Genomic DNA, 23,455 nt, shown 5'->3' with positions numbered 1-23,455 from the left:
AGCCAGTCTCCAGCTGTGGGCCCCAAGGCGCCCATCCTGGCCGCTGCTGCGGGCGGTGGGGGCCCTACCACAACAGTAGGAGGATGCGCCTGTGTTTGTGGAGCCATACATCCCCTCACGGCCGCACAAACCCTCCCCAGAGGACGTCCCGCAGGCCAGGCCCCGTGCTGCAGCTAGCGGAGTTACCAAGATGGAGGAGCCCTTGACCGCACTTGGGGTTGGCGTTCTCCTCTGAACTCCTCCAGCTTTCACCTGTCACCTTGCACTTTCCTACCGCTCTGCACCTTTGATGGGTCTTATACACGGGTAGGTCCCACTCCCAGAGCCAAGGTGGGGGGTCCGTCAAGGCCACTGTTGGATTCATCACCTTGCATTTTCCTACCGCTCTGCACCTTTGATGGGTCTTACACACGGGTAGGTCCCACTCCCAGAGCCAAGGTGGGGGGTCCGTCAAGGCCACTGTTGGATTCGATCATCTGGATACTATGCACAGAAGGCCTTGTGGAGGTTAAAGCATCTACATATTGTTTTGAAAATTCAGTGTGGGCACATTTTCAAAAAGTGCTGAAGCAGAGTCCCAGCCCCAAGGTTTCAAGTATCATAAGAAAAAGGACGCTGCAGACCCTCAGATGAGCCTATTTCCAAAAAGTTTGGCCTTCCGTGGACTTGGCTGTGGGGCCCCTGACAGTGCTGCAGGCTGAGCTAGGACCCTCCACCCGCCCCTCCTGGGCAGAAGTGAGCTTTCCAGATTTGACGTGGAAGTTCCTCTGGCTGAGTTTCCCTCTCACCCTGGGGCTTTCCAAGCTGAGAAAAGTTCTGAGCACAGTTTGGGGGCCTAGCCGAGCCCCTCAAATGCCAAAGTCCATTCAGTTCCCACACCCAGATGTGGGGGCAGAGGCCAGACTGGGCAAGGCAGTGGTGTTTGGTTGGTCCAGTGACTTCGGGCAGCGTGGATCAGTTAGAACTGACACTGAAAAGTCGGTGGTCTTAGAAAAAGCAGCAACAAATCCATTTTGATTCCCTTCCACCAGGCCTCCTGCTGATTTCATTGCTCCAGTTGCGTTCCCTCCCAATCCCAGAGGAGTGGCAGTGCTCCAGAGAAGCAGGAATGGGACACCAGAGTTCTGTTCTAAACAGCTTTATTGACCAGATGAGAAATGGGCTTGAATAGATCCCATGCCTGCAGCCCTTTCAGTGGACAGCTCCAGATAGTGTTGTCCTTTCAGTCACTGGGAGCAGCAAGGCCCAGCCCCTCCCCCTCCTCCCGCTGCTCCTGATCTGGGGGCCTGGAAGGGGTGGGGTGATGGGGCCAGAGAAGGGTCTGTGGAGAAGGGTGGGGTGGAAAGGGCTGAGGACTGGGCACAGAGGGAAGGGGTATCTGGATGAAGACTGAAGCTATGTCTGCCTCCCCCCACATCTGAGGGTCAAGCAGGTGTGGCAAGAACAGAACACTGGCCTAGGCTGTGCTGGGACAGGGGAGGGACTGCCCACAGTATCAGGACCCAGGGATAAGGCCAGAGCTAACTACCCTAAGATTTGGACCACTGATAAATGTGAATATGTGTTGGAGGTGTTTCGTTAGGGTCCCCCCATCCAACAGGGAACTAGATGCCTGATGTCAGACAACGTCTTGACGTTGGGGGTCCTCAGAGCTGGGTTGTTCTCCTCCAGCCTCGAATGGAGGACACCAGTGCCACAGACACTCAAAGGCCCTAGAGAAGCAGGTGGCTCCCATCGATGGTCCATGACCCTGCCGCATGCCTCTGCCTCCCATAGTGACTACCAAGCTGGCTCTCCTCAGGTGTGCTCAGAAGGACACCAAGAAGCCCACGCTCTGTCCCACAGAGGGGAACATCTAGGATCACATAAACCATAGCCTTCCCCACCCTATCTTCGTCCTGTTGCTCTCGCCCTCCAGGACTATTGCTGCTGCTTCTCTGGGCTCCAGGATATGGGCTCAGGTGTCTTGACCTGTTGGTGAGGACCAGTTGGTGATGGACACTCAGCCTAGGGGCTGAGAACAAAGGTCTGTGGGTGAGGTGTGGGGACAGGGGGCCTGGTCCCACCTAGACTAAAAACACTGAGGTCTCCTACTGGTGATGGCGTCAGATGCCAGGTAGGGGGGCGCTCCTTAGTGGGGTGGGACCTCAGGCAGACCCTCAAACCAAAGGGAGCCAGATGCCCAAGTTCAAGTCATTAGTGATGCGTGGCAGGGCTGAGAGAGCAAATCCTGGAGATCTCCAAGGCTGCTGGGAAGGGAATGGTGATGGAAGCACAGGAGTGGGCAGGGGGCGGCAGGCAGTGGTGGCCTCACTCAGAGTGGACCAAGGCCCCAGCTCCTTGCCCAAAGCCAAAGCCCTTGGGACCGAAGTTTTTAGCATAGCATCCTACAGAGAAAAGAGAAGGGTAAGGACACGCTCCTCCTCCCCCCGCCACACCTCCCAATCTCCCCTGGAAGATACCCCACCCCTAGTGCCTGGCCAGACCTCTGGAGAAAGCAAGTCCACCAGCACCCCCTCACCTCTACAGCACCCCAGTCTCAACAGTGAGGAGGTTCTTGGCTCCACACTGCACCCATTTCCCTGCCACCAAAATTATAGAAGCATTATCTGCTGTAAGAGCACTGGACTGGGAGTTAGGAACCCAGGTTCTAGCCCTATGCCTGCCCGATCTGCCGTGTGACTCTGACCAAGTCACTTTCTCCCTCTGGGCTTGTTTCCTCATCTTTAAAATGAAGGAGTCACACTAGATGCTCTGGCTCTTGGACCCCAAGGCCAGGAATTGGTTTACATTCAGCAAAGTCATAACTACATAGCTCCGCTTGCCCCCACGGGCCTCCTGAGCCCCAGTTAGAAGTGAAACCACCCACCTTTGCAGTAAATCTCGCCATCCTTGTCTGCCAGGGTGGTTGACTCAAGGCCTTTGCCGCACTTGGCACATCGGAAGCAGGACTTATGCCAAGACTAGGTAGGGAAGGAAACAGTTAGTGCTGCCACCAGTAACTAAGTGCCTCCCACCTCCAGCCCGACGCCCCTTGACCTAACCACGGTGGAAGAGCTCAAGACACTTCTAAAGTCTGCTCAGCAGGTGCTGCTGGGAGGACAGGGTGCATGGTGCTGGGCAGGGAAGGGAGCAGGCCAGGGACCACACACCACTTCACACCATCTTCAGTGAAGTGTTACAATGGTTCAACGGTTAGTGGCACCAGCCACACAGCAAAAGGCAGGCAAGGGGTGGGATTATTGCCCCATAGACGGGGCCAGACAAGCCTTCTCCAGACCCATGCTGCCTGTGGATTAGTAGTGTAAGCAAGGGCTTTGGACTCATCCTGGTACTGCCACTTACTAGTTGAACAGCCCCTATGGTTTTCTGATCTGGGAGACCTTTCACGCAGAATGGATGTGAGGACTAAACATTTAAAACATATAACACCTAGCTACAGAGTAGGAATTTGTAATTGAGATTCTCCTGGAACAGCCCGGCCTCTGAAGTTCTAGAATTGGGTGCCTCATTTGCCCAAAGGCTGTCACCTCTTGGGGAGTGGGGTGGCAGTACCTCCCTCACTAGGTAGCTGTGAACATCCAGTGAGTTCACCAATATAAAGTCCCTGGCATGGGGCTTGGCACAGAGGAGGCCGTGAGTCAAGGTTGTCTATTAAAGTATTACTTTGGAAGGAAAATGGGTCGATGAAGTAAATGCATTGAACTCAGCAGGAAAAGGCCTAAGGAGTATAGTTTCTCCAGGTGCCACAGAAGGCCCTTTGTGGTTGTAAGAGGTACCCCCAGGCAACACAGGGCAAGCAGCCTCCCAGAGAAGCCAAGCCCAGGTTTGTACATGGTGATGGGAGCTGTCACAGACAGTGGGACTTCTCAGCAGCCAGCTCCCATCAGCAACAGCTGAGCAGGCTATGAAGCTGATGTGTAGACAGCTCTGCTAAACTCGGGAAAAGCAAGAGGCAGGCAACAGTCGGACAGGACAAAACAAGGCCTTTTAAGGGCAAAGGGACGCCCTCAGCACAGCCACTGCTGCCCAGGCTGGAGGGTGAGAAAGGAAACGTGATCCCCTCAGATCCCCTGGCCTCCCAACTTCACACGTTGGCTCCTACTCCTGTGCCCAAGGGACAGAGGTGGGGTCCCGAGAGCTGAGATGGGGAGCCTTGGTATCAGTCCTCCCCTCAGTGCCCTGTGCAACCTCAGCAGTCACCCTGCCTTTGTTTCTTCCTCTGTAAAGCAGGAGCTGCTACCCCAAGCTCTCCAGGCTGGAGGACTGGATCACAACTAGACTACCGCTCATCCACACATTCCCTAGCCACCCCCCAACCCCCACCCAAAATAAGGTCAATTGCCCTTTGCTCATTCATATAGCACCTAAAAGTAGTCCCTGCTCCTTAATATTTCTTTCTTGGCCCAGGCAAAAGAGAAGTGGGGGTTTCTCCCCACTTTTTCTGCTTGAATGCAAAGTTCTCTTATCCTGTTCCTTAGTAGGGCCTTAAACTTACCTTACACCTTCTCTAAGTAATGGAAATAGTGATTCTTAGGTATTCCTTACAATTTTCTATTCTCAAAGTGAGACAAAGCAAAAAAAAAAAAAAAAACCAAACAAACCCAACTTAAAAATAATATTAATGTCTCCTGTTTTCATATCATTTAATCAGAGGCAAGGATCTTCATTTTGACCTCACAATAATCCCAAAAAGTAATGAAAATAGCAAGAATAACAATAGCTGACACGTGCTGAGCATATGCCAGGCAGTGCACTGTGCACTACACATGCACGATCTCATTCAGGCTTTAAAACTACCTTGTCTGTCAGGGACCGTCATTCGCTCCACCTTACATTTGTTCCACCATCCACGCCCACTTTACAGATGCAGAACTGAGGCTTAGGAAGGCTCCATGTGCCCAAGGTCACATAACCAGTAAATGGCAAAGCTAGGGGTTCAAACCAGCTTGTCTAGGGTACAAGCTGCTAATCACCATGCCAGGATTAGCCAGTCCTTCCCATTTTGCAGCTTTGGGAATGGGTTCGAAGGAGTTAAATGGCCCAAAGTAGAGTTCACAGTAGTCAGAGCAAGGGCTTCGGAGTCGTCTAGACACACCTGGGCTTGACTCCCAGCTTAGCCGCTTCCTAGCTAGAAGATATGGGCAAATTATTTAATCCTTCTGACTCTCGACTTCTTCATCTGTAAAGCAGGGATAATAATACTCGTCTCCAGCCCTGATTGTGAGGGTTGAGAGCCTGCTATGGTCTAGACCTGGCCTATGTGTTTGTTCCCCATCCCATTCCCCCTCACCCCCATCCGCAAGATGAAAAAGACTTGAAAGTCAAGATCTGAATCCAGAAGAGCTGAAGACGGGCTCTAGGCCCAGCTGTTCCATAAACTTGTGGTGTGATCTTGTCCAAGTCACTCCTCTGCCCCAGGTCTCATGGGATGACCCAGAAATCCTCTCTGGCCACAAAGCTTGAAGATACCTTTCTGTGCCTTTTTTTTTTTTAAAGTTGACTGGTAGGGGGATCTTAACCCCTGACTTGGTGTCAGCATCACACTCTCCCAAGTGAGCCACAGGCTGGCCCTTTCTGTGCTTTTCTAACTGCTGGTCTGGGACCACAAATCTCCGGGGTAAAAGTTCTCCTGCCTCTTCTCCACTGCAGCCTTCTGAAGGACGTGATCAGCTCCACTGGGAACAGCTGTCTCCCTATAGAGATTCCTACTGTGCATTGGGGATTGGGGGGCTACTACAGAACACCACAGCAGAAGACGTGTGTGGCAATTATAAACAATTTGAAAAATCCTTCCAAGAGGCTCTGATAGACCCTGAACCTTGAAAATTTCTGCCCTGGGAGTATAAGGATAGGTTCCTGGGAGTCCACATCACATGAAATGGAAATTTTTTTTTTTTTGGTAGCTGGCTGATGCAGGGACCTTGGTGTTATCAGCACCATGCTCAGAATGTATATCTTTGGGTAATTCTTAACATTTGGGGGATCACAAATCCTTTTGAAAATCTGATGAAAGCTATGGATCTGGTAGCTGGCTGATGCAGGGACCTTGGTGTTATCAGCACCATGCTCAGAATGTATATCTTTGAGTAATTCTTAACATTTGGGGGATCACAAATCCTTTTGAAAATCTGATGAAAGCTATGGATCTTCTTCCCAGAAAAGGACATATCCCCACAAGACTTTGCATATAATTTTAGAAGGTTTGTGGACCCTCTGAAACCCATTCACACACCCATAGACTCTATGATCCCCAACATTAAAGATATAGATCATCTTTGCAACTCCCTCAGAATTGCCCATAGGCAAGCCATCAGTGCAGGGGATGTTACTCTTCATGGGTGATATGAGCTCCTTGGAGACTGGGAGAAATAAGTACAAGCAACCCACAGGGACAAGGATCGCTCCTTCTCTGGAAGGGAAGCGGTTAAAGGCCAGACACCACTTGCAAAGTTCTGGAATCCACATTTCAGAAAGCAGTCCGCACCCCCCTTGCCCCCATCCCCCGCATATACCCCTTCTCCCCACCGTGCCCTTACCTTCCCAGCACCAATCACTTTCTCCGCTGCATAAACTGCCTGGCTGCAGCGGGGGCAGCGCTCGGAGCCGCCAACCTTCTGGGCAAACTTGGACGCATTGGGGTTGGTGGTGGGCCTGTGGCCAGGGCCCCTGCATGGGAAAGATGACTTACACTGAGACACATGGGAAGGGCTGGCATTGTGAGGGCATGACTCCACTTTCATCTCATGCCAGGCCAGAGGGCAGCTCTCCCAGCCAGAGTCACAAAGGTTAGGACCACCAGGGTCTCTTGGGTAATCTCCCATTTTGCAGATGGATAAATCAAGGCCCAGCACAATGTTATTTTCATTGAAACATCATACTTCCCTCAGTCACCCAATTAAAACCCTGGAATCATTTAATACCTTATTTACTAAGCCTGACCTCCTCTGCCCCTCATTCCTGCAGGGTCTATCATAAGATTCTCTCCAGGAGAAATCTGCTGACAAAGCATTCCCATTGGAGCAATGACCTTGGCTGAAACTTGATAACTCATCCATCATTTCTGTCCATCTCCCCTGGCTGACTGCCAACAGCCATCACTTATCAGCAGGTCAGAGGCAAGGGATGCTGGGGGGTGGGGATGGAGGACCCAATGACACCTTGTGGCATTTCCAAGGAAGGGCAATGACTTCCCCTAAGCCGGGGTGAGAGTGACAGGGCTGAGAGTGAGGCTGGTAGGGAACGGTGCTGATCTGAGCTGGTGCCTGGCTCAGACACTAGCCGTGGGATCCCAAGCAAATCACTGAGCCCGGGCTGGGTTTTCTCATCTACAAAAAGAGGAAATTGGACTAAGTAATTCTTGGGGCCCCTCCTAGGTCTAGCCCTTATGAACATATAGGACACATGCTCCTTGCAGGGAGGTGCATGGACTGTTTTATCCCCACTGGATCTCCAGCTCCTCCAATAGCCTGACACACCTTTAAAAGGTATGACTACCTTTTAACTAAATGGCTTTCCCAGCCTTCCACTGCTTAACCACATGTGGTTGAAAATGTGTCTCATATGGGGGTGCGGGAGAGAGAATTCAAGAAAAGGGTGGAAGGGGATCTTTTACTCACTCCTCATACTTGATGCCCAATGACTCCCCCTTGTCGGTGCTCAGCGTGCCTGCGCCCTGCCCGTAGCCATAGCCTTTGGGGCCGTACTTCTTGCCATAGCAGGACTTGCAGTAGATCTCCTCCCCGTGCACGGCCACAGTGGTGCTATCCAGGTTCTTCTTGCAGACCACTGCGGAGGAGGGGGTGGCAACAGTGAGTTGGAGCTGGGCTGAGCGGCCTGCTCCGTACAAACGCCCTACAGCTGAAGCTCTCTGGGCACTTTGCATACATAAGGTCTTGGTCTTTCAGGAGCTGTCTAGAAATGGAGGCAGGTGAGATGTCCATGAGCTGGAGGACAGAGGGATGGGATCTGCATGCTGGCCAAGCCACCTCTTCCAGGAATCCGTGTGTTTCTCCTTCAATCCTCTGCACCCTCTACCTCACCAGGCTGCACTGTACCCCAGGGTCCCGAGGCAACAGCCTAGGCTGATCCCAAGCCACAGGACGCTGGTTGACATTCTTCACTCTGCCCTTGACAAAGAGACCATGTGTCCCAACAGGAGAGGAAAAAAAAAGAACGGCAGGAAGAACAGGGTTTTCCTGCCTCTAGAAGGATCAATGTGTCATGCCAGGGAAGGCAAGAGGGGAGGATGCAGGTGAAGTGATATACTCAGGAGAAAAGTTTAACATTTATTAAGGGCCCAGCGTGGTGGGCTTTGAAATGAGATGCAGGTCATTCTAATCACAACAACAGGATCTGAAGTTTCTAATCTCAGAAATCACTTTGCCACAGGAAGAAGTGAGGTCAGATACTGGGAAGGATTTCCTGACTGCTGGGGTAAAAGAGATTGGAATGGGATGAGTTAGAATGTCCGTGGGCTTCATATGCCTTCCTGCTAATCTCAGAGGGGAGCTGTGCCCAGCTATCCAGAGTAAAACAGTTCAGAGCCTGGGGCTGCCCGGAAGCAAATCCAGCTCTCTCTCTTTGCAGCTGTGTGGCCCCAGGCAAGTTATGTTGCCTTTCCAGCCTCCATCTCTTCATTTGTAAATGCAGATAATAATGTCTGGCCCAAAAGGTGGCTGTGAGAATCAAATGGGATCTTACATGTGAAGTACTTAGCGCAACACCCTGCGCACAATAGGTGCACAGTAAATGTTGGCTGCTCAGTTAGTACCACTAGGAGACAAGGGAGAGGGAGGGACAGGCCCAGGCCTCAAGAAGTCATTGCTTCTAAACCCCAACTACCCCTCTCAGCAGACTCGACGTCACTCTATTTCTGTAGGTCTCATCCTGTAATCCTAATCTGCTTCTGCCTTCTTCCTTAAATGTTGGAGTTCAGTGTGCCCAATTGACCTGCATCCTTGAACACTTCCTTCTGAAGACGGAAACCATGGAGCAGCCGAGCCTCTTACCTCCCAAGAAGGCGCTCAGCTCAGCTCCTTACAACTTGCCATCCTCTTGCCTTTAAAGGGTCCAGCCCTTGGCCAGCTCCTCTCTCGCCCCACACCCCAGGTTGGAGGCTTTAGACTAAATAAGGACCCTTGTCCTGCCCTGGAGATCTCTACCTCATTCCAGCACTCTGGGCCACCCAAATATGGAGCTTCCCACCACCTCCCCTGGGGCTTGGCTCTGGGAAGGAAGGAGAAGGAACAACAGGCCAAGGACTCCAACATTCCCCTCCAGAGTGGGAAGCCAGGGATTGGCCTAGAATTGTTTCCCTTTAAGACCCCAATTGAACTGCGGGAACAGAGGTCTCTCTTGACTGATCTTTCCAGCAAGAGGCCCAGGAACTCAGCCCCACGTAGACACCCCCGAGATGGCTGTCCTGCCAAAGCTCTCCCTGCATCTTTCTGCTCTGCCTTGGTTCTCCCAGAGGCCCAGTCCTGCCCACCGTGGCCCTTCAGCACCCCACTGTGGCCCTCTGCCCCTCGACCTCCATCCAGGTGATATAGGCAGGGACTTTAGCTCACTTGTAAGGTCCACCAAAGATAATCAAGGAGAATTTTGAAGGAAGGCATGAATGAATTTCTACTAAATCATATGAAGCCAAAAAGAGACTGGATTCATTAAGTGCATTTGTTGGCAAAACGTACTTCTAAATGCCACCTAGCTCGGTGGGGCCTTGTGATGCTATTTAGAAATACAGGGGAGAGGCAGCCCCAGGAAAGAGGTCAGAGCCCCCCTTGGCCCACCCCAAAATGGCGAGTAATTCTTTCTGCTTCTAGAAGGGAAACCAAGGCCCACAAAAACGTTCAAGCTCACACAATTGGCCAGAAGCGGGGTCAGGCCAGAACCCAGCCCCTGACTCCCCAACCTGGTTGTTTTCTGCCAGCCCATAGCTCGGCCCACCCCAAAATGGCGAGTAATTCTTTCTGCTTCTAGAAGGGAAACCAAGGCCCACAAAAACGTTCAAGCTCACACAATTGGCCAGAAGCAGGGTCAGGCCAGAACCCAGCCCCTGACTCCCCAACCTGGTTGTTTTCTGCCAGCCCATAGCTCCTCTCGAGTAGGCCAAATATACGGGGACAGGGAGAGAGAAACTGACAGTAAACCTCAGCCTCAGGGTCAGAGGGCGTGCGAGGCTTCTGCCAACTTCCCTGTGCTCTTGGATTCTGGAGAATAGCCCAGGGCCAACTCACTGGGCCCCACCCCATCAGCCACCACCACAGGGCTGCTCAACCCAACCTGCCCCAGGAGCGAGCTGATTACAGCTCAGGGTGGCACACAACCTCAGCGCAGGTTCCCAGCCACAGCGCTGAGCTCGCCTCCCAGGCTCTGAACCGCTGCCTGCTATTGGGAACTGGCCGCTTCTGCTGAGGACTGGGGGGTGCACCACCGGCCCTCTTGGTCTCTGCTCCCAGGTCAAGGGCCAAGCCCAGGGTGGAGGTGGTTCTCCTCTGACTTTGCCTGTCTTTCCCCTGCCCTTCCCAGACCCTCAGGAAAGGGAATGTAGGTGGGCAAGCTGAGCAGAATCCAGAGGCAAGGGCCTGATTAATCAGAAGAGCTTTGGGGGACCCATCTAGCCCTGGCCAACTAGGAGCAGCATGGTCTTTACTCCCACCCAGGCCCAGACCCTGCTAGCCTCTCCCTTTCTTAAGAGACAAAGTTCTTTGGTTCTGTAGATTACCCCTGAATTCAAGCTGGACACTTATCACCCACTTGACAGAAAAAGAGAAATGCTGCTCCTTGCATTCATAAACAAATCTCTGTTAGGGACCCACTGTGTGTTGTAGGCACTAGGAATAAGCAAGCCATGGAGATGCCTCAGACTGCTGGGCACAGGCAGTGCTAAGTGGCCCCCTGAGAGCTCCCTACTGCAAGTCCTGCTATGGCTTTAGTTGCATAACACCCCTCCCCTCCCCCAGCCCTGCTCCCCAGCCTGACTTTCTGCAACTGTTTCTAATCCTCAGCACCCCCTCTCATCCTGCCCCAGGCCTGCTCCTTCCCTCCCTACACCACCCCCTGAATTCCTGACTTCCCTCAATCATCTGACCAACAGCTACTCCTCCACAAGCAAGACCACAGGAAGGAGCTCTTGGCTGCAGCTGGCCCCTTTTACTCAATGATTAAGCAACATTTGCAGAGGGAGGGGCCCATAGGACCCGAGCAGCCTGGACCCTCTTCCCAGCCAGTGCCAGGCCCTCTCTGAATTCCCTCTGAAAAATAAATGACTTGAAAATTCCTAAGTGCAGTGAACTGCTGACAACAAGATGCTGCTGTTTCCAGCCCCTGTTTGCAGGCTGGAGGTCGAGAAAGCTCCACCAAAACTTGTTTCCTCCCATGCATCAGACGTAGCCCCAGGGCTGTCAACTCCAGGCCCAGCTGGTAGGGCTTGGGGCCCCTGCTGCCCTGTGCTGGGTGGCTTCAGGCTGGTCTGTCCACAACAGGTAGAGATCTGATGAACATGCAGTGAACAGGCAGCCATTGCCCATCTGGATCCCACTCTGGAACACAAATCACCTGGGAACAAAGGAAACTCAGAGCTCCTGACTGCTTCGTGTAATGCAGGACGGACAGGACCCCATTTCTTGGCTCTCCCAGATGGACTGAAGAACATCTTTTGAGGTCTTCTTTGCATCCCACCACATTGCTGTAGATCCCTCGGCTGTGTGTGTGTGCGTGTGTGCGTGTGTGTGTGCGTACATGTGTGTGGGTGTGCGCGCACAGGCGCACGCATGTCCGGGGGCATGTCTATCATTTTTTGACCATTCATAACGTGTGTGTGTGCGTACATGTGTGTGTGTGTGCGCGCACAGGCGCACGCATGTCCGGGGGCATGTCTATCATTTTTTGACCATTCATAATTGCTTTAAGTTCTTTATTTATTTTACAACTCCTTTCCTTTTAATTCTCACAACAATCCCATGAGACAAGTATTATTACCACCACTGTAATAATGAGAAAACTCATCTGGAGAGAAATTAAGTAACTCGTCCATCATCACACAGATGATAAAAACTAAGTTCAAATCCAAAGCCCGATAGACTGGCTGTGAAACCTGGGGGTTCACTGAGACATTCTACCGCCTCCCACTCCTTGTCTGCCCTCAAGCAGAATGCATCTTGCTGCAGTTGCCTCTTGTTCTAATGCAGACCTTCTGCTCTGATCACAGTGAACTCAATCATTTAGGAATCTGAGGAGAGGCCAAGTCACCGCTTCCTGGAAACATCACCTGGCCCAGGGACCAGCCAATGCAGCATCTCAGAGTCAGGGTTCCTGGGTTGACCTGACCTCTCTCAGTTGCTTGGTGTCTTTTGCCTGGTTTCCTACTCACCCAGTCTTGTGACGGGAGCAAATCTTGCTCCGGATTATTGGGAGTGGCTGTAACGATCTTTGTGGTCCTTCCTCCTCTCATCCCAGGCTGTCTGGGTAGGAAGGGGAAGCGAAGGAGGCGAGCGGGCTAGCCTCACAGCAGCTGAGGAAGGAAGAGCCTAGCTCCTTCTCCAGACTCAGCTTCCCCATAAGGTCGTGGCCTCTGTTGCCCTTTAACAAGGGATAATAGGGGTCCAAAGGCTAGTGAAACTTCGGGCTCTGAAACGCGTCCTCTGAGATGATGGGATTGTAGCAGGGAGAGAAAGAAGAGAGGGCTGGGTGGAAGGTTTTCCTAACCGAGTCTTTACAGCTTGGCTCTCAGCCCCTGAACGCCTGCCACCCTCACCAGCTCAGGCCAGTTCACCCTTAGAAAGGAGCTTCTGAAGGGAACAAAGAGGCCCTTAAGTGTTTTCTTCCCCAGCTGTGCTTCAGCCAAATGTCAAGCTGTTTATATCCCATGGGACCCATTCCCTGGGGTGTTGACAGGCCGGCCTGTGGGGGCAGGCCCGTTAGGTCCCCACAGTCCCCACAGCAACAGCAGGGCATGGGGGTACTCACTGCATAGGAAGCAGGACTTATGGAAGCTGCTGCCTTCACACTGCACCTCTTCAGCAAAGTAAACCGTCTTCTGGCACACCCCACATTTCTTGCCTCCTCCCCAGTTCGGCATCCTGAGGAGGGACACAGAAATGGGAATTAATTTTACAGGGAGATAGGAACATCTCAGACTGCCCATGACAGAAAAGCAACAGGCAGAGATGGAGGAGAGAAAGCTGAAGACAGAACTCCCATGGGGGCCCCTGGGAGAGAGAGGCCTTCTGCTCCTTGTCAACATCACCCTTCAGTTGCCACTTGGGGGTTTCCTTCCCTGATCTAACCAACAGGTATTTACCAAGCAGCCACTGCATTTTCAGCTAGGTGCTCTAAAGGACATAAATAAGCATAAGAGAAGGCTTTGTAAAGGAAGCTGCAGTAGCAATAAAAATGAACCACCTACCACTACGTACATCAACACGAATGAACTTCACAAAAGAAGCAGATACACGAGAGTTCATAAATACAAACCCACTCATGTGAAGTTCACAAACAGGCAAAACTCATATTGTCGAGGGATGAACATGCAGGTAGAAGAGTTGTTACAGAAAAGGAACATGACTGGGTGGGGTCACCAGGAGGCTGCTAAGGCACTGGCAATGTTATTTTCTTAACGTGGGTGGTTGTCACATGCGGGCTCGATTTATAATTATTCTTCGAACTATACACTTTTTATACAATTTTTTACTTTTTGTATACTTTTTTATACTTTTTTGGATATAAGATATAGCTCATCAAAAAAAGGTTTAAAAAAAAGCAAGAGGTAGGCACACAGGGCACAGTTCTCAGGCTTTAGAGAACGTTAGAATCAGGTGGAGGGCTTTTGCAAAATCAGACTTAGTAGCACCATCACAGACTTGATGAATCGCAACCTCTGAGAATGAGGTACAGGAATCTGGATTTTTATTAGGTACCCTACATGAGTCCACAATAGGTGGCCTGGGCCAACTTCAAGATGCTCTAGGTATTGGTTCAGAGCTGGGGTCCTAATGGCAAACAGGTTTGGTCCAGTCCTGATCCTGCCACTCACTGGCTATGTGACCTACAGCAAGGGAGTCAGTCTTAACAAACCTTGAGTTCTGCATCTGTAAAATGGGAATAAAAAAAGAAGCTACTTCACAGAGTATTTCTGGGAATTAAACAAGATATGGTATTACAAAGGCACAGCACAGTGCCTGGCACATAGTAAGTGCTCAATAATTATTAACACAGAAGTTCGGGACTACGAGAGAGGCGATGCCACAGGTCAGAGCCTGACTTGCTGAAGAGCAGCACAGAAGGTAAATGCGATAGGAACTTGGAGAATAGACAGGGTCTGCTTCTCTCTCCCATTCCAGTCATTCACTCAACAGATATATTACTGAGGCAGGAAAAAAAGACCCTTCTGGCTCTTTTGATAGAAGGTTTTGGAGGGAAGGAGTGTTATAGAGGCAGAGCTGACTGTGGGTACAAGATGGGTGCTGAGGTAGCCCAGGACCTGGTGAATAAAGGAGGATGTGGGGGTGCTGTGAAATGAAGGCGGTGGGAGCCAGAGGGGTTTGTTGCCTCAGGAGGCAAAGGAGACTAAGGAGAAAGTTCCCTGGAACCTGTGCCATGGAAATGCTGAAAATGGAGATGTGGCAACCAGGGCCCATCCTCCTCGTAACAGGGCTGTGCCAGTAGCTAGAGTCAATGTCATGGACAGAGGGAGACAGTCAGCACCGATGGAGAGCTTTACATCTGATGGTGACACCCGAGAAGAGGGTCCAGGTCAAGTTTACCATCACGTCCCCATGCCCTGCATGGCACGTAGCATATAGTTATTCAGTAAATAGTTGGGGAATGAATGAAGGATGCCCTAAATGAAGGATACCCTAATACTGAAAGCCACAGCTGGGGTCATGTCCTGTGCACAGGTGTATCTCTGCAGAGCCTGGGGCCTACCGGAAGTGCTTGGCAAATGTGTGTGGCTGATAAGCAGGGCTTAGGGTGGGGAGCGGGGTTGGTAATGCCAGCTCACTAGCGGCTACTGGGGCTGGAATATCACCGAAATGACCGGAGTCTTCAGCAAGGTGAAGGTCAGTGGAGGAGAGAGACACATTTCACTCTGATAACCTAAAAGGGGGGTTCCCTTTGTCACTGTGGTCCCTCTCTCTCCCCGATCTCCTGCATTCCCACCCTACCTTCTGTCACCTCCATGCTGAGGACTCCCACTCTCTCTGCCCTGACCTCTCCTCTGAGCCCAGGCTCATGTATCCGATTTCAGGTGAGCATGGCCAGCTGGATGGCGCACAGGTACCTCAGCTGCAACATGAGCAATCTGAACTCATGATCTTTTACCACTCTCTCTGCCCTGACCTCTCCTCTGGGCCCAGGCTCATGTATCCGATTTCAGGTGAGCATCACCAGCTGGATGGCGCACAGGTACCTCAGCTGCAACATGAGCAATCTGAACTCATGATCTTTTTTCTCAAACTTGTTCTTCCCGACTTCTCCATTTTTGCTGGTGGCACCACAACCATCCTCTCCATCACTAAGGGATCTTCTCTCAAATCTAGAATGATGATGATCTCTTCCCCTCCTGAGCTGCACCCCTCACCCACCCACCCCAAAACTGTGTGCCAAGCCCACAAGGTCCTGCCAGCGCCTTACACTCCCTCCCTCCCCTCGCCTTTCCACCGCCCCATCACCTCTCACCTCACCCAGATCATCATGACAGCCCCCTGGAAGAGGACAGCATGCTACAATCACCTTTTTCTTGGTAACTACCCCAATTTTCAGCCATGACATGTGGCCTGGGCTTAACCTAACCAGCCAAGGGTACTGGCTCAGGCTGTGTGCCTGACACAGAAAGATAGGAGAAGGGATATCGGGGGGCTCTGGGGGGAAAAATATCCTGATCTTTTGAGAGAATGTCCTGGAAGCCAACTCCTCCCCCAAGTGAAGAAAGAGGGCTCTGGGGTGGTTGGCACAAGGGGAAGTCCTAGGAAGAAGCTGATAGCTGGGAAAACAGAGCTGAAAGACTAAAGAAACTGAGTCTGTGATGGCATCATTAAGCCACCGAATTAAGCCAAACCTAAAGTTTGACATACCTCTGAATGCTCCAGTTAAACAAACCAACGAATTCCCTTTACTGTTTAAGCCAGTCACTTTATAACTGAATGAGATGCTTTCAGAGAGACAACCTTGACAGCAAGGCTGATTCTAGAATCTTCTTCCCAATCCGTCCTTCACACAGCTGCCAGATCTTTCTCATGGAGCACTCCCCTGCTCAAAAACCATCAATGACTCCCCACTGCCTGAGAATAACCAAGCTCCTCACCTTGGCATTCAAGATTCTCTTCAGCACAGTCTCCGCTTAGTTTCCAGCTGTCTCCCATCACTGCACCTCACCCTTTATCAGGTTAGCAGGGTGGGTGACTTACCCACCGTGGTCAGTCCCAAGTGCCCAGTGCAGGGCCCGGCATGTAGGAAGCAGGCAATGTCTGTGCACAGAGCTGAGGGAAGGCTGCGCCGAGGACGAGGGCTTAGGCTGGCGCATTGTCTTCCCCCCAGGGACAGGATCCAGATGGACCACTGCCCACTGTATAGGCCCAGTGTTCCCCTTTCAAGGTTCTGGAGCGGCTGTAGCTCCGTGGGCTCATGCACATTGCTGACACACCCAGGAGGTAGGATTTCTCTAACTGCATGTGACCACTCTCTGCCTTCCTCAGATAACCTGTGGGGCCTGAGCTCCTGATCCCGGAGCCACTCCCAACCTCTGATGTCCCCATTCCTTCAGTCCCTTTCTGTCCTGAGGCCTCCGGGGCTAGCTGCCCTTGTTGGGCAAGGACTCAGGCTGAAAACCTACAATGTGAAAGACAATCTGACAATAGCCAGGTGGATTATTGTCTGCCTGACCATCAGCCATTTCCCCTTCATTCTTGCTACAGAACCCTGATTCCATTCTATCAGCCGAGAGGCTCAGGGGAAGTGCCCCATCCCCAGATCTATGGACAGCGCCTGAGTGACCTCAGCCAACCATGTCAATTCCATTCCCCTGCCAGTGGCTGATTTAGGAACAGGCTGAGGCCATTTCTGGCCAGTGAGACGTCAAGGGAGCTTTCCTTGGGGAGCCTCTGGGGGAATTGTGTTCAGTCATATGAAGCCACATAGACTCTCTTCTCCTTCTGATGAGGTGACAGGATGTGACCCATGGAACTGCAGTCAAGGCACCCTGGCTGCCACTGACCGAACGCCTACTATGCACCAGACAGTTTACCTGTGTCATCCCATTTCATCCTCATCACCTGAAGATGGAGAGCACATGCCCCCTCTACAGATGAGGGAAGCAAGGCTCAGAGAGGTTAGGCAACTTGCTCGTAGTCACACAGCTGGAAGAGGCAGAACTGGAATTCTAATGCAAGTCCATCCATTTCTGAGTACACTGTGCCCACAATCACCATGCTGGGGCCCTAGTACGCTTAAGACTGGCTGCCCATGGTGGGCACACAGTACATCAATCAAGAGAGCCAGCTCTCTTCCTGGGCCCCTTCTCCCTTTCCAACCTCCTGAACCAATAGGGGACATGCTTATGCCCCTGGGAATACCCTAAGGGAGGAAAGTTCCCCCTAACCACATGGCTGGGAGCCAGTTCCAGGCAATGTTTTGTCCCAGACACAAAAGCCCTTCTCCCTTTGGGGTAGACCCGCAGCTCCACACAGGCCTCCCTTTGTTCTGCCTGGCTCCTGTCAGGGGCCCACATCCAGGAGGGCCCCAGGGAATCAGGAACATGAGATGGGTGAAACCCAAGGACCTGCCAGTAAGGAAAATCCACTCAGGATGCCTCTCAGCTGGGCCATTCTTTTGGGCCTGGCCATTTGGCTGGGGGTCTCCTGTCAGGAGCCCAAGTGAAGGGACAGGGCCTTGAGATGAAAAGCAATGACTGTGTCCATGGCCAGGAAGGGTTCCAGGCAGTCCCTGTGGATGGCTCCCTGTCCCCCTCTGCCCAAATGAGGACCCCTCCAGGGGACCTGGCCCGTAGGGAAGAGTCCCAGCTGGAGGGAGCCCTGGCCATCTCCTTCTTCACTCCACCCCCTCCTTTCTGCCCGCAGCTTCTTCCAACAGCCACTTTCTAGCTGCAGGAGGCTGAATTCCCTTAAAAGGAAACCTGTTTCTCAGAGTCTGTGGAGTGCCTACAGAGACGCTCGGCTCCTTCTCAATTGCCTTCCTGGTTCTGGGGGATAGAGGTCCTGCAGGAGGCTGCCACGAGAGACGTTTCCTAGGTCAGAGTTGAGGCTGTCAGTTCAGCAGTTAGAAACATGGGAGCTGGAGTTAGATAGGTTGCCTTCCTGGCTCTGGGGGATAGAGGTCCTGCAGGAGGCTGCCACGAGAGACGTTCCCTAGGTCAGAGTTGAGGCTGTCAGTTCAGCAGTTAGAAACATGGGAGCTGGAGTTAGATAGTTCTGGATTCACCCCTTCTTAGATAGCCAGATGATCTTGGGCAAGTTACTTTCCTCTCTGAGCTTCAATTTGCTTGTGTCTAAAATGGACCATAGGTGGGCTCCCTAAAGTTGTGTTCTGAGGATTAAATGAGAACATATGAAAGAAGGCACAGTACCAGTACACTGAGAGTGCTCACTCCTCTGATTACCACTGACCACAGTGGCCCAGCCAAGCCTGGCCCCACCCTGCCAGATGTGGGGCCAGACGTCTACTCTCCTTCCCAGCTAGTGCACATCTGAAAGGAACAAGGCTTAAGAAAGAGCTTGCCAAATAGGGGCCAGGAATCCCTGACTTATCTGTCAGCCCAGCTAATGAGCCTGGGACAAGTTACTTGCCCTTCTTTGGGGTTTAGCTGTCCCTGGTTACCTGAGACCGCAAGCAGGCACTGTATCTTTATATCAATAGCTGTCTTCTGTATTGCTCTGGGCAACCAAGAATCATTACTATCTTCTGTAATCACATTATCCACCTGTTGAGATTACAGTAGGTTCCCTTCTAAGAGTCACATTCCCACTGGAACTGCCATCTGTGTTCTGGTTTGTCCTACTTCAGTGTGTTGATAATCTCAACAGAGCATAATAGAGCTTGAATTTTCTGCTGAGAGGCTGGAAATATCTGGTCAGCTGTTTACCTGAAATGTCAGGATCTTTAGGGCTGGCTGGAGGTTAGAAGCCAAGGATTGGCCTCCTCCAATTAGCACCTAGCTCGAGTCTGCTGCCCACACCTTCCTGTCGATTGTCCCCAATCTAGAGATGAGAGATCCAGGATGGCAGATCTTACAGCCACAGAGGAAGGAGCAGACACAGGGCACAGACTCTCATGCTCACCCCAAATCTCAAGAAAGTCGGGCTGAGCTGACAGGTGCTATGTGGTGATGTTTCAAGTTTAAGGAACCATCTCAGAGATATATAATCCTTAATTGCCACCCACAAGTACCCAAAGGAGAGCCCCCTCTCATCAAACCCTGGACAAGCCATCCCACATCTTTATTTCTGCAGTGGAAAAATCCCATCACTCTCATTTCAAAAATCATTTGTTCCCTAGGGCCAAAGCATGACTGATGGTCACAGGACTTAAGCCCCCACCCACTTGGTCCGGTAGAGACCTGTTAAGTGTTTATCTAGTTAGAAATGTGCTGCTTGCATTACCTGAGCTGTCTGGTAACTGGCCAGGTGTACGGGAACACTGTCATCTTTTCCAACCCCACAGTTCATTCTCTTCTTTTACACGCCCATGTCCAGAGAGCAGCCAAGGACAGAGAGGGAAGGAGGGGGTCAAGGTTCAAAGCCCATGTCTTGGAGGTGACACCTGAGAGCCCAGGAAATAGACCTCCCCTGAAGGTACTGGTCACTGGTGGGGGAGGAAAGGCCGACATGGAGGTGGGGCAGGCTCGGCTTTGGCTTTCCGTGTCCCACGCGTGATTTCTTCTGAACCCAGCCCATGACTCACCTCTCTGAGGTAAAAAGTGTCACTGAGCTATGATCACTCCAGGCCCCCTTATGCCCAGAACTTGACTGTCATCTAGCTCAGTGACCCCTCTCTCTCTGTGGTGTGAGGTTTCTCTTTTCAAATCCATGTCCCATGGCCCTCGTGGGATTGTGAGCAAAGGGCACTGCTATGTCTCTCCCTGTCCCCATTTGTCCCCTTATGCCTTCTATAGCAGAACTCTCTATCCTTGGAGCTCAGAAGTCTGAAAGTCAACAAAGGTAGAAATGGGGGTTTATGATTTTTTTCTAAGTATTTCAAAACTACTACAGGAAATCCTATATTATACTAAGGTCATACAGACTAACAGATCGAGTTTATCTGCTTTTATCTGGAATAACGTCAACTTAGAGGGGCACCAGTTAGTTACCCCCATGATGAAAAAAAGGTCTGAATAATTTTTCTTTAACTTTTAAAAAGTAAAAACAAATTAGCACTTAAGCCTTATAAACACAGGTTGCTTGCAGCTGACACCTCAGGAAGCTCCATCCCACGCCAACCTGGTATAAAAAATGCCAGGCACAGTGGAGGGGGTGGGGGGCCTGGCTGCTGGCTGGGGCTGAGCTGGGCTCTAGCTGCTAACCTTCTTCCACTTCTTCCTCTGTTGTCACTGTTGAGGACTCAGACGCTGCCTTCTAGCCCTTGGGATGCACTGGAAATGCCAGAGTCTGGAAATGCTAGCAGCCTCTGTATTTACACACTTTACCATACATGGAAATTACTCAATGCTGGCGTCAGTCAAATTCCTGGGGAGCTGCGTAATATAGCCAACGCCATTACCATATAAATTTCTAAGTGGAAATTGCAGGCAGGCAACCCCTGTCAGAACTCAGGGACCCCCCCCTCCTTTCATCCCCCCCCCCAGCTTTATTCTCTCTCTCAAGTGGGCTCTTTTCCAGGCTTCTTTTTTTTTTTCTTTCCTGAAAACCTGGCCCCAAAACTCAAACGTGCATCTGATCTGGTGAAAGCAGAAGCAGATACCAGGGTCTAGGAACTAAGGAATCCCCTCTCCTCCTCCCTAGCCATGTAGCAGAGCGAAAGCCTACAGGTCAAGAGTTCAAACCCTGACTCTGTCCACCTTAAAAGTGGCAAAGCCATATCCTCCTCAAATAGCTTATAAGCTTCTGTAAAGCACCTGGTAAAGCTAATGTGTTCCACCCTTAGTGGATTGATCTGGAAAAAGGAAATGTAGAGGAACAAAGAAAAATAATAAGGTAGTAATGGAGCAAGGGTTTTGGAAGCAGTCAGCCTATGTCTCAATGGTGACTCCACAACTGATCAGCTGCGATTCTGAGCAAGTTATTTGTCACCTCTGAGCCTCAGTTTCTTCATCTATAAAATGCAGAGCATCGGTACCTATCTCATAAATTGTCCAAAATAACACAAGTAAAGTATTTAGCACAGTGCCTGGCACACAGGAAGCACAGATATCTGCTCACTATTATCTTAAGGAAAGGCCAAATCTAACACTTATTGTTCAGTTTTGTGTCTCTTTAGATATTTGCCAATATCCCTGAGTAATGGCAAACAGCTGACTTGGAGGAAAAGGTCTTTTTATTCTCACTAACACCTCTTTGGGTCTCAAAACGTTTAATGCAAGCCTCTTCACAGTCCTCCAGCAAGCCAACTTTTCACAATAAACTGTGCTTACATAAATATTTAAAACTTTAGCAGCCTACAAGAAAAACCTTCCCAATTTGCTTTTCCCACCAGGAGACAGATCCACAGTAAATAAAAACTATGTCTTTTCTCCCTCACCTGCTTGTCAATACTACCCACATGTAAAAACTGACTGGTACTATTTGCACGGATTATGAGTGTCCAATAGGGAAATTCAGCTGAAAGCCCATTCCTACCACATTCATTCACCAAATGTTTACCGACCATCAACCAAGTGCCAGCACTACACTCTCAGGCTGCAACTCTGACCCAGTGAGGACTGGCTGGCTCCAGAGCAGCTGTGTGCTATTAAAAAAGAAAACACCTGGGCCAGAAAGGCAAGCCCTAGGTCAGACCAGAGGCAAAGAGACCACGGCTGCCGAGTTTTTCATACTTTTATTAGCAGGCCAGTTGCAGAGCTGGTGGGCCTGCTCTTCAGTTTCTGCATCCTCCCCCGACCCTCCATCCTGGGCCTTGCAGACAGTTCTCCCCTCCCCCTCCTCTGGCCTACACCACACCTTCTGCAGGATAAACTTCCTTCCCGGTCTGACTGCCCCACCCCGGGCATCCTGTCCAAGGCAAAGGTCATTCACAGGGAAACTCTGAGCACTGTGAGGTTGGATTTGGGCAACGATGGGATGAGAGTTGCCTACGAGCAGCTGAGGGCTGATGACAGTCTCTCCTGAGCCAGAGCCTGGCTAGAGAATCAGGAAGCAGCAGCTGAGCAAGAGCAAGGGAAGCTGTCCCTAAATCCCACCTGGGGGAAATCCCCGATCTGCACTCTGAGATGACAGAGAGAGGCAGCTAGCACCTCCAGCCCCCTTAGCTTCTGGGAGAAAGGGTGAGGACAGGGGTAGGACAAGGAAGAGACAGTAACTGAGCACCGTGTCTGAGGTTCTGTGTAACACATTCCCCAAGTACCATCCCTGAAGGAAACTGAGGCATTGAGAAGCTAAGTCATTTGTCCGAGGTCACCCATGTACTAAGTGGTAAATCCAAGAGACACACTGTCTGCCTTCCGAACAAACTCTCACCAAGATTCCAGGCCACCTTCATGATCACCTCTTCTTTCCAGAGCCCAGTGGATGTCCTCGTGCCACTGTGACAGTATCCCAAGACAGGGACCTCTCAGATCATTCACCCCAAGGGAGCAGGGGTGGGTGGTTGGAACCGAGGGTTCTAGGCGCCCCCGCTATTGCTCCCAGCCTAGACCCAGACCCTGAGCAGGTAGGATATTCTCAGGCCTTTGTGAGTTGCCTTAAACGTGCTCAGTACCAACCCCTGCCAGTCCCCCAGCTTGCAAGGACTGAGGCCACAGTACACTCACAGCAGGCTTCTTCAGGTTTCAGTAATCCCCCGACCTAGCACCAAGACTTGGGGTGGGAGGAGGTGAAAAGTTGCAGCTTCCATCTAGTTCTTTCAGAGGAAAGAAAACTCGCACCTGCGCTAGGGGGCACAGATGCCCCAGGCCAGGCCCGTGAAGCCAGATGTTTCCCCCGCCCGCGGGCATTTTCTCCCAGAGCGGTAGGGTGAGGGAGGGGGTGGCACGGATGCCCTCATCTCTCTGCCATACAATGAGTGTCAGTGGCCTGCAGAATCGCCGATTGTTCTGCCCGACCCGCAGGCGGTGGGGGAGCAGGGTCGCTTTGGGTCAAGGGCACGCGTGTGCCCAGGAAGCCCCGAATCGGAGAGACCCAATGCCTCCGGGAAACAGCAGCACGGCCCCGGGCTAACAGCAGCCACTTATCACAACTCCTCGCCCGCGATGGCCCCCGGGCCGCACCCCTTTTCCTGCAAACTTTCCCCGAAGCCGCCGGGGCGGCGGCGGGGCGGGAAAGACCAG

At 51.5% G+C, this 23,455-nt stretch overlaps 1 protein-coding gene across 1 annotated transcript in view; it reads right to left on the bottom strand.

Annotated features, from left to right (window-relative positions):
• Positions 1 to 1,122: 1,122 nt before the first annotated feature.
• Positions 1,123 to 23,455, bottom strand: part of CSRP1 (cysteine and glycine-rich protein 1) — a 22,794-nt gene continuing 461 nt past the window's right edge. The window contains exons 2-6 of the mRNA XM_008573261.1: positions 12,970 to 13,082; positions 7,620 to 7,788; positions 6,540 to 6,669; positions 2,870 to 2,963; positions 1,123 to 2,387 (exon numbers count right to left, since the gene is read on the bottom strand). Coding sequence (XP_008571483.1) covers positions 2,311 to 2,387; positions 2,870 to 2,963; positions 6,540 to 6,669; positions 7,620 to 7,788; positions 12,970 to 13,081 — 582 coding nt within the window. The 5' untranslated portion in view covers position 13,082 and the 3' untranslated portion in view covers positions 1,123 to 2,310. The remainder of the gene's footprint in view (positions 2,388 to 2,869; positions 2,964 to 6,539; positions 6,670 to 7,619; positions 7,789 to 12,969; positions 13,083 to 23,455) is intronic.

Source organism: Galeopterus variegatus, unplaced genomic scaffold, assembly GCF_000696425.1.
Source record: "Galeopterus variegatus unplaced genomic scaffold, G_variegatus-3.0.2 Scaffold895, whole genome shotgun sequence".
Lineage (NCBI taxonomy): Eukaryota > Metazoa > Chordata > Mammalia > Dermoptera > Cynocephalidae > Galeopterus > Galeopterus variegatus.
The sequence above is the reverse complement of the archived record's forward strand: the minus strand, read 5'-3'. Positions and strand labels throughout refer to the sequence as shown.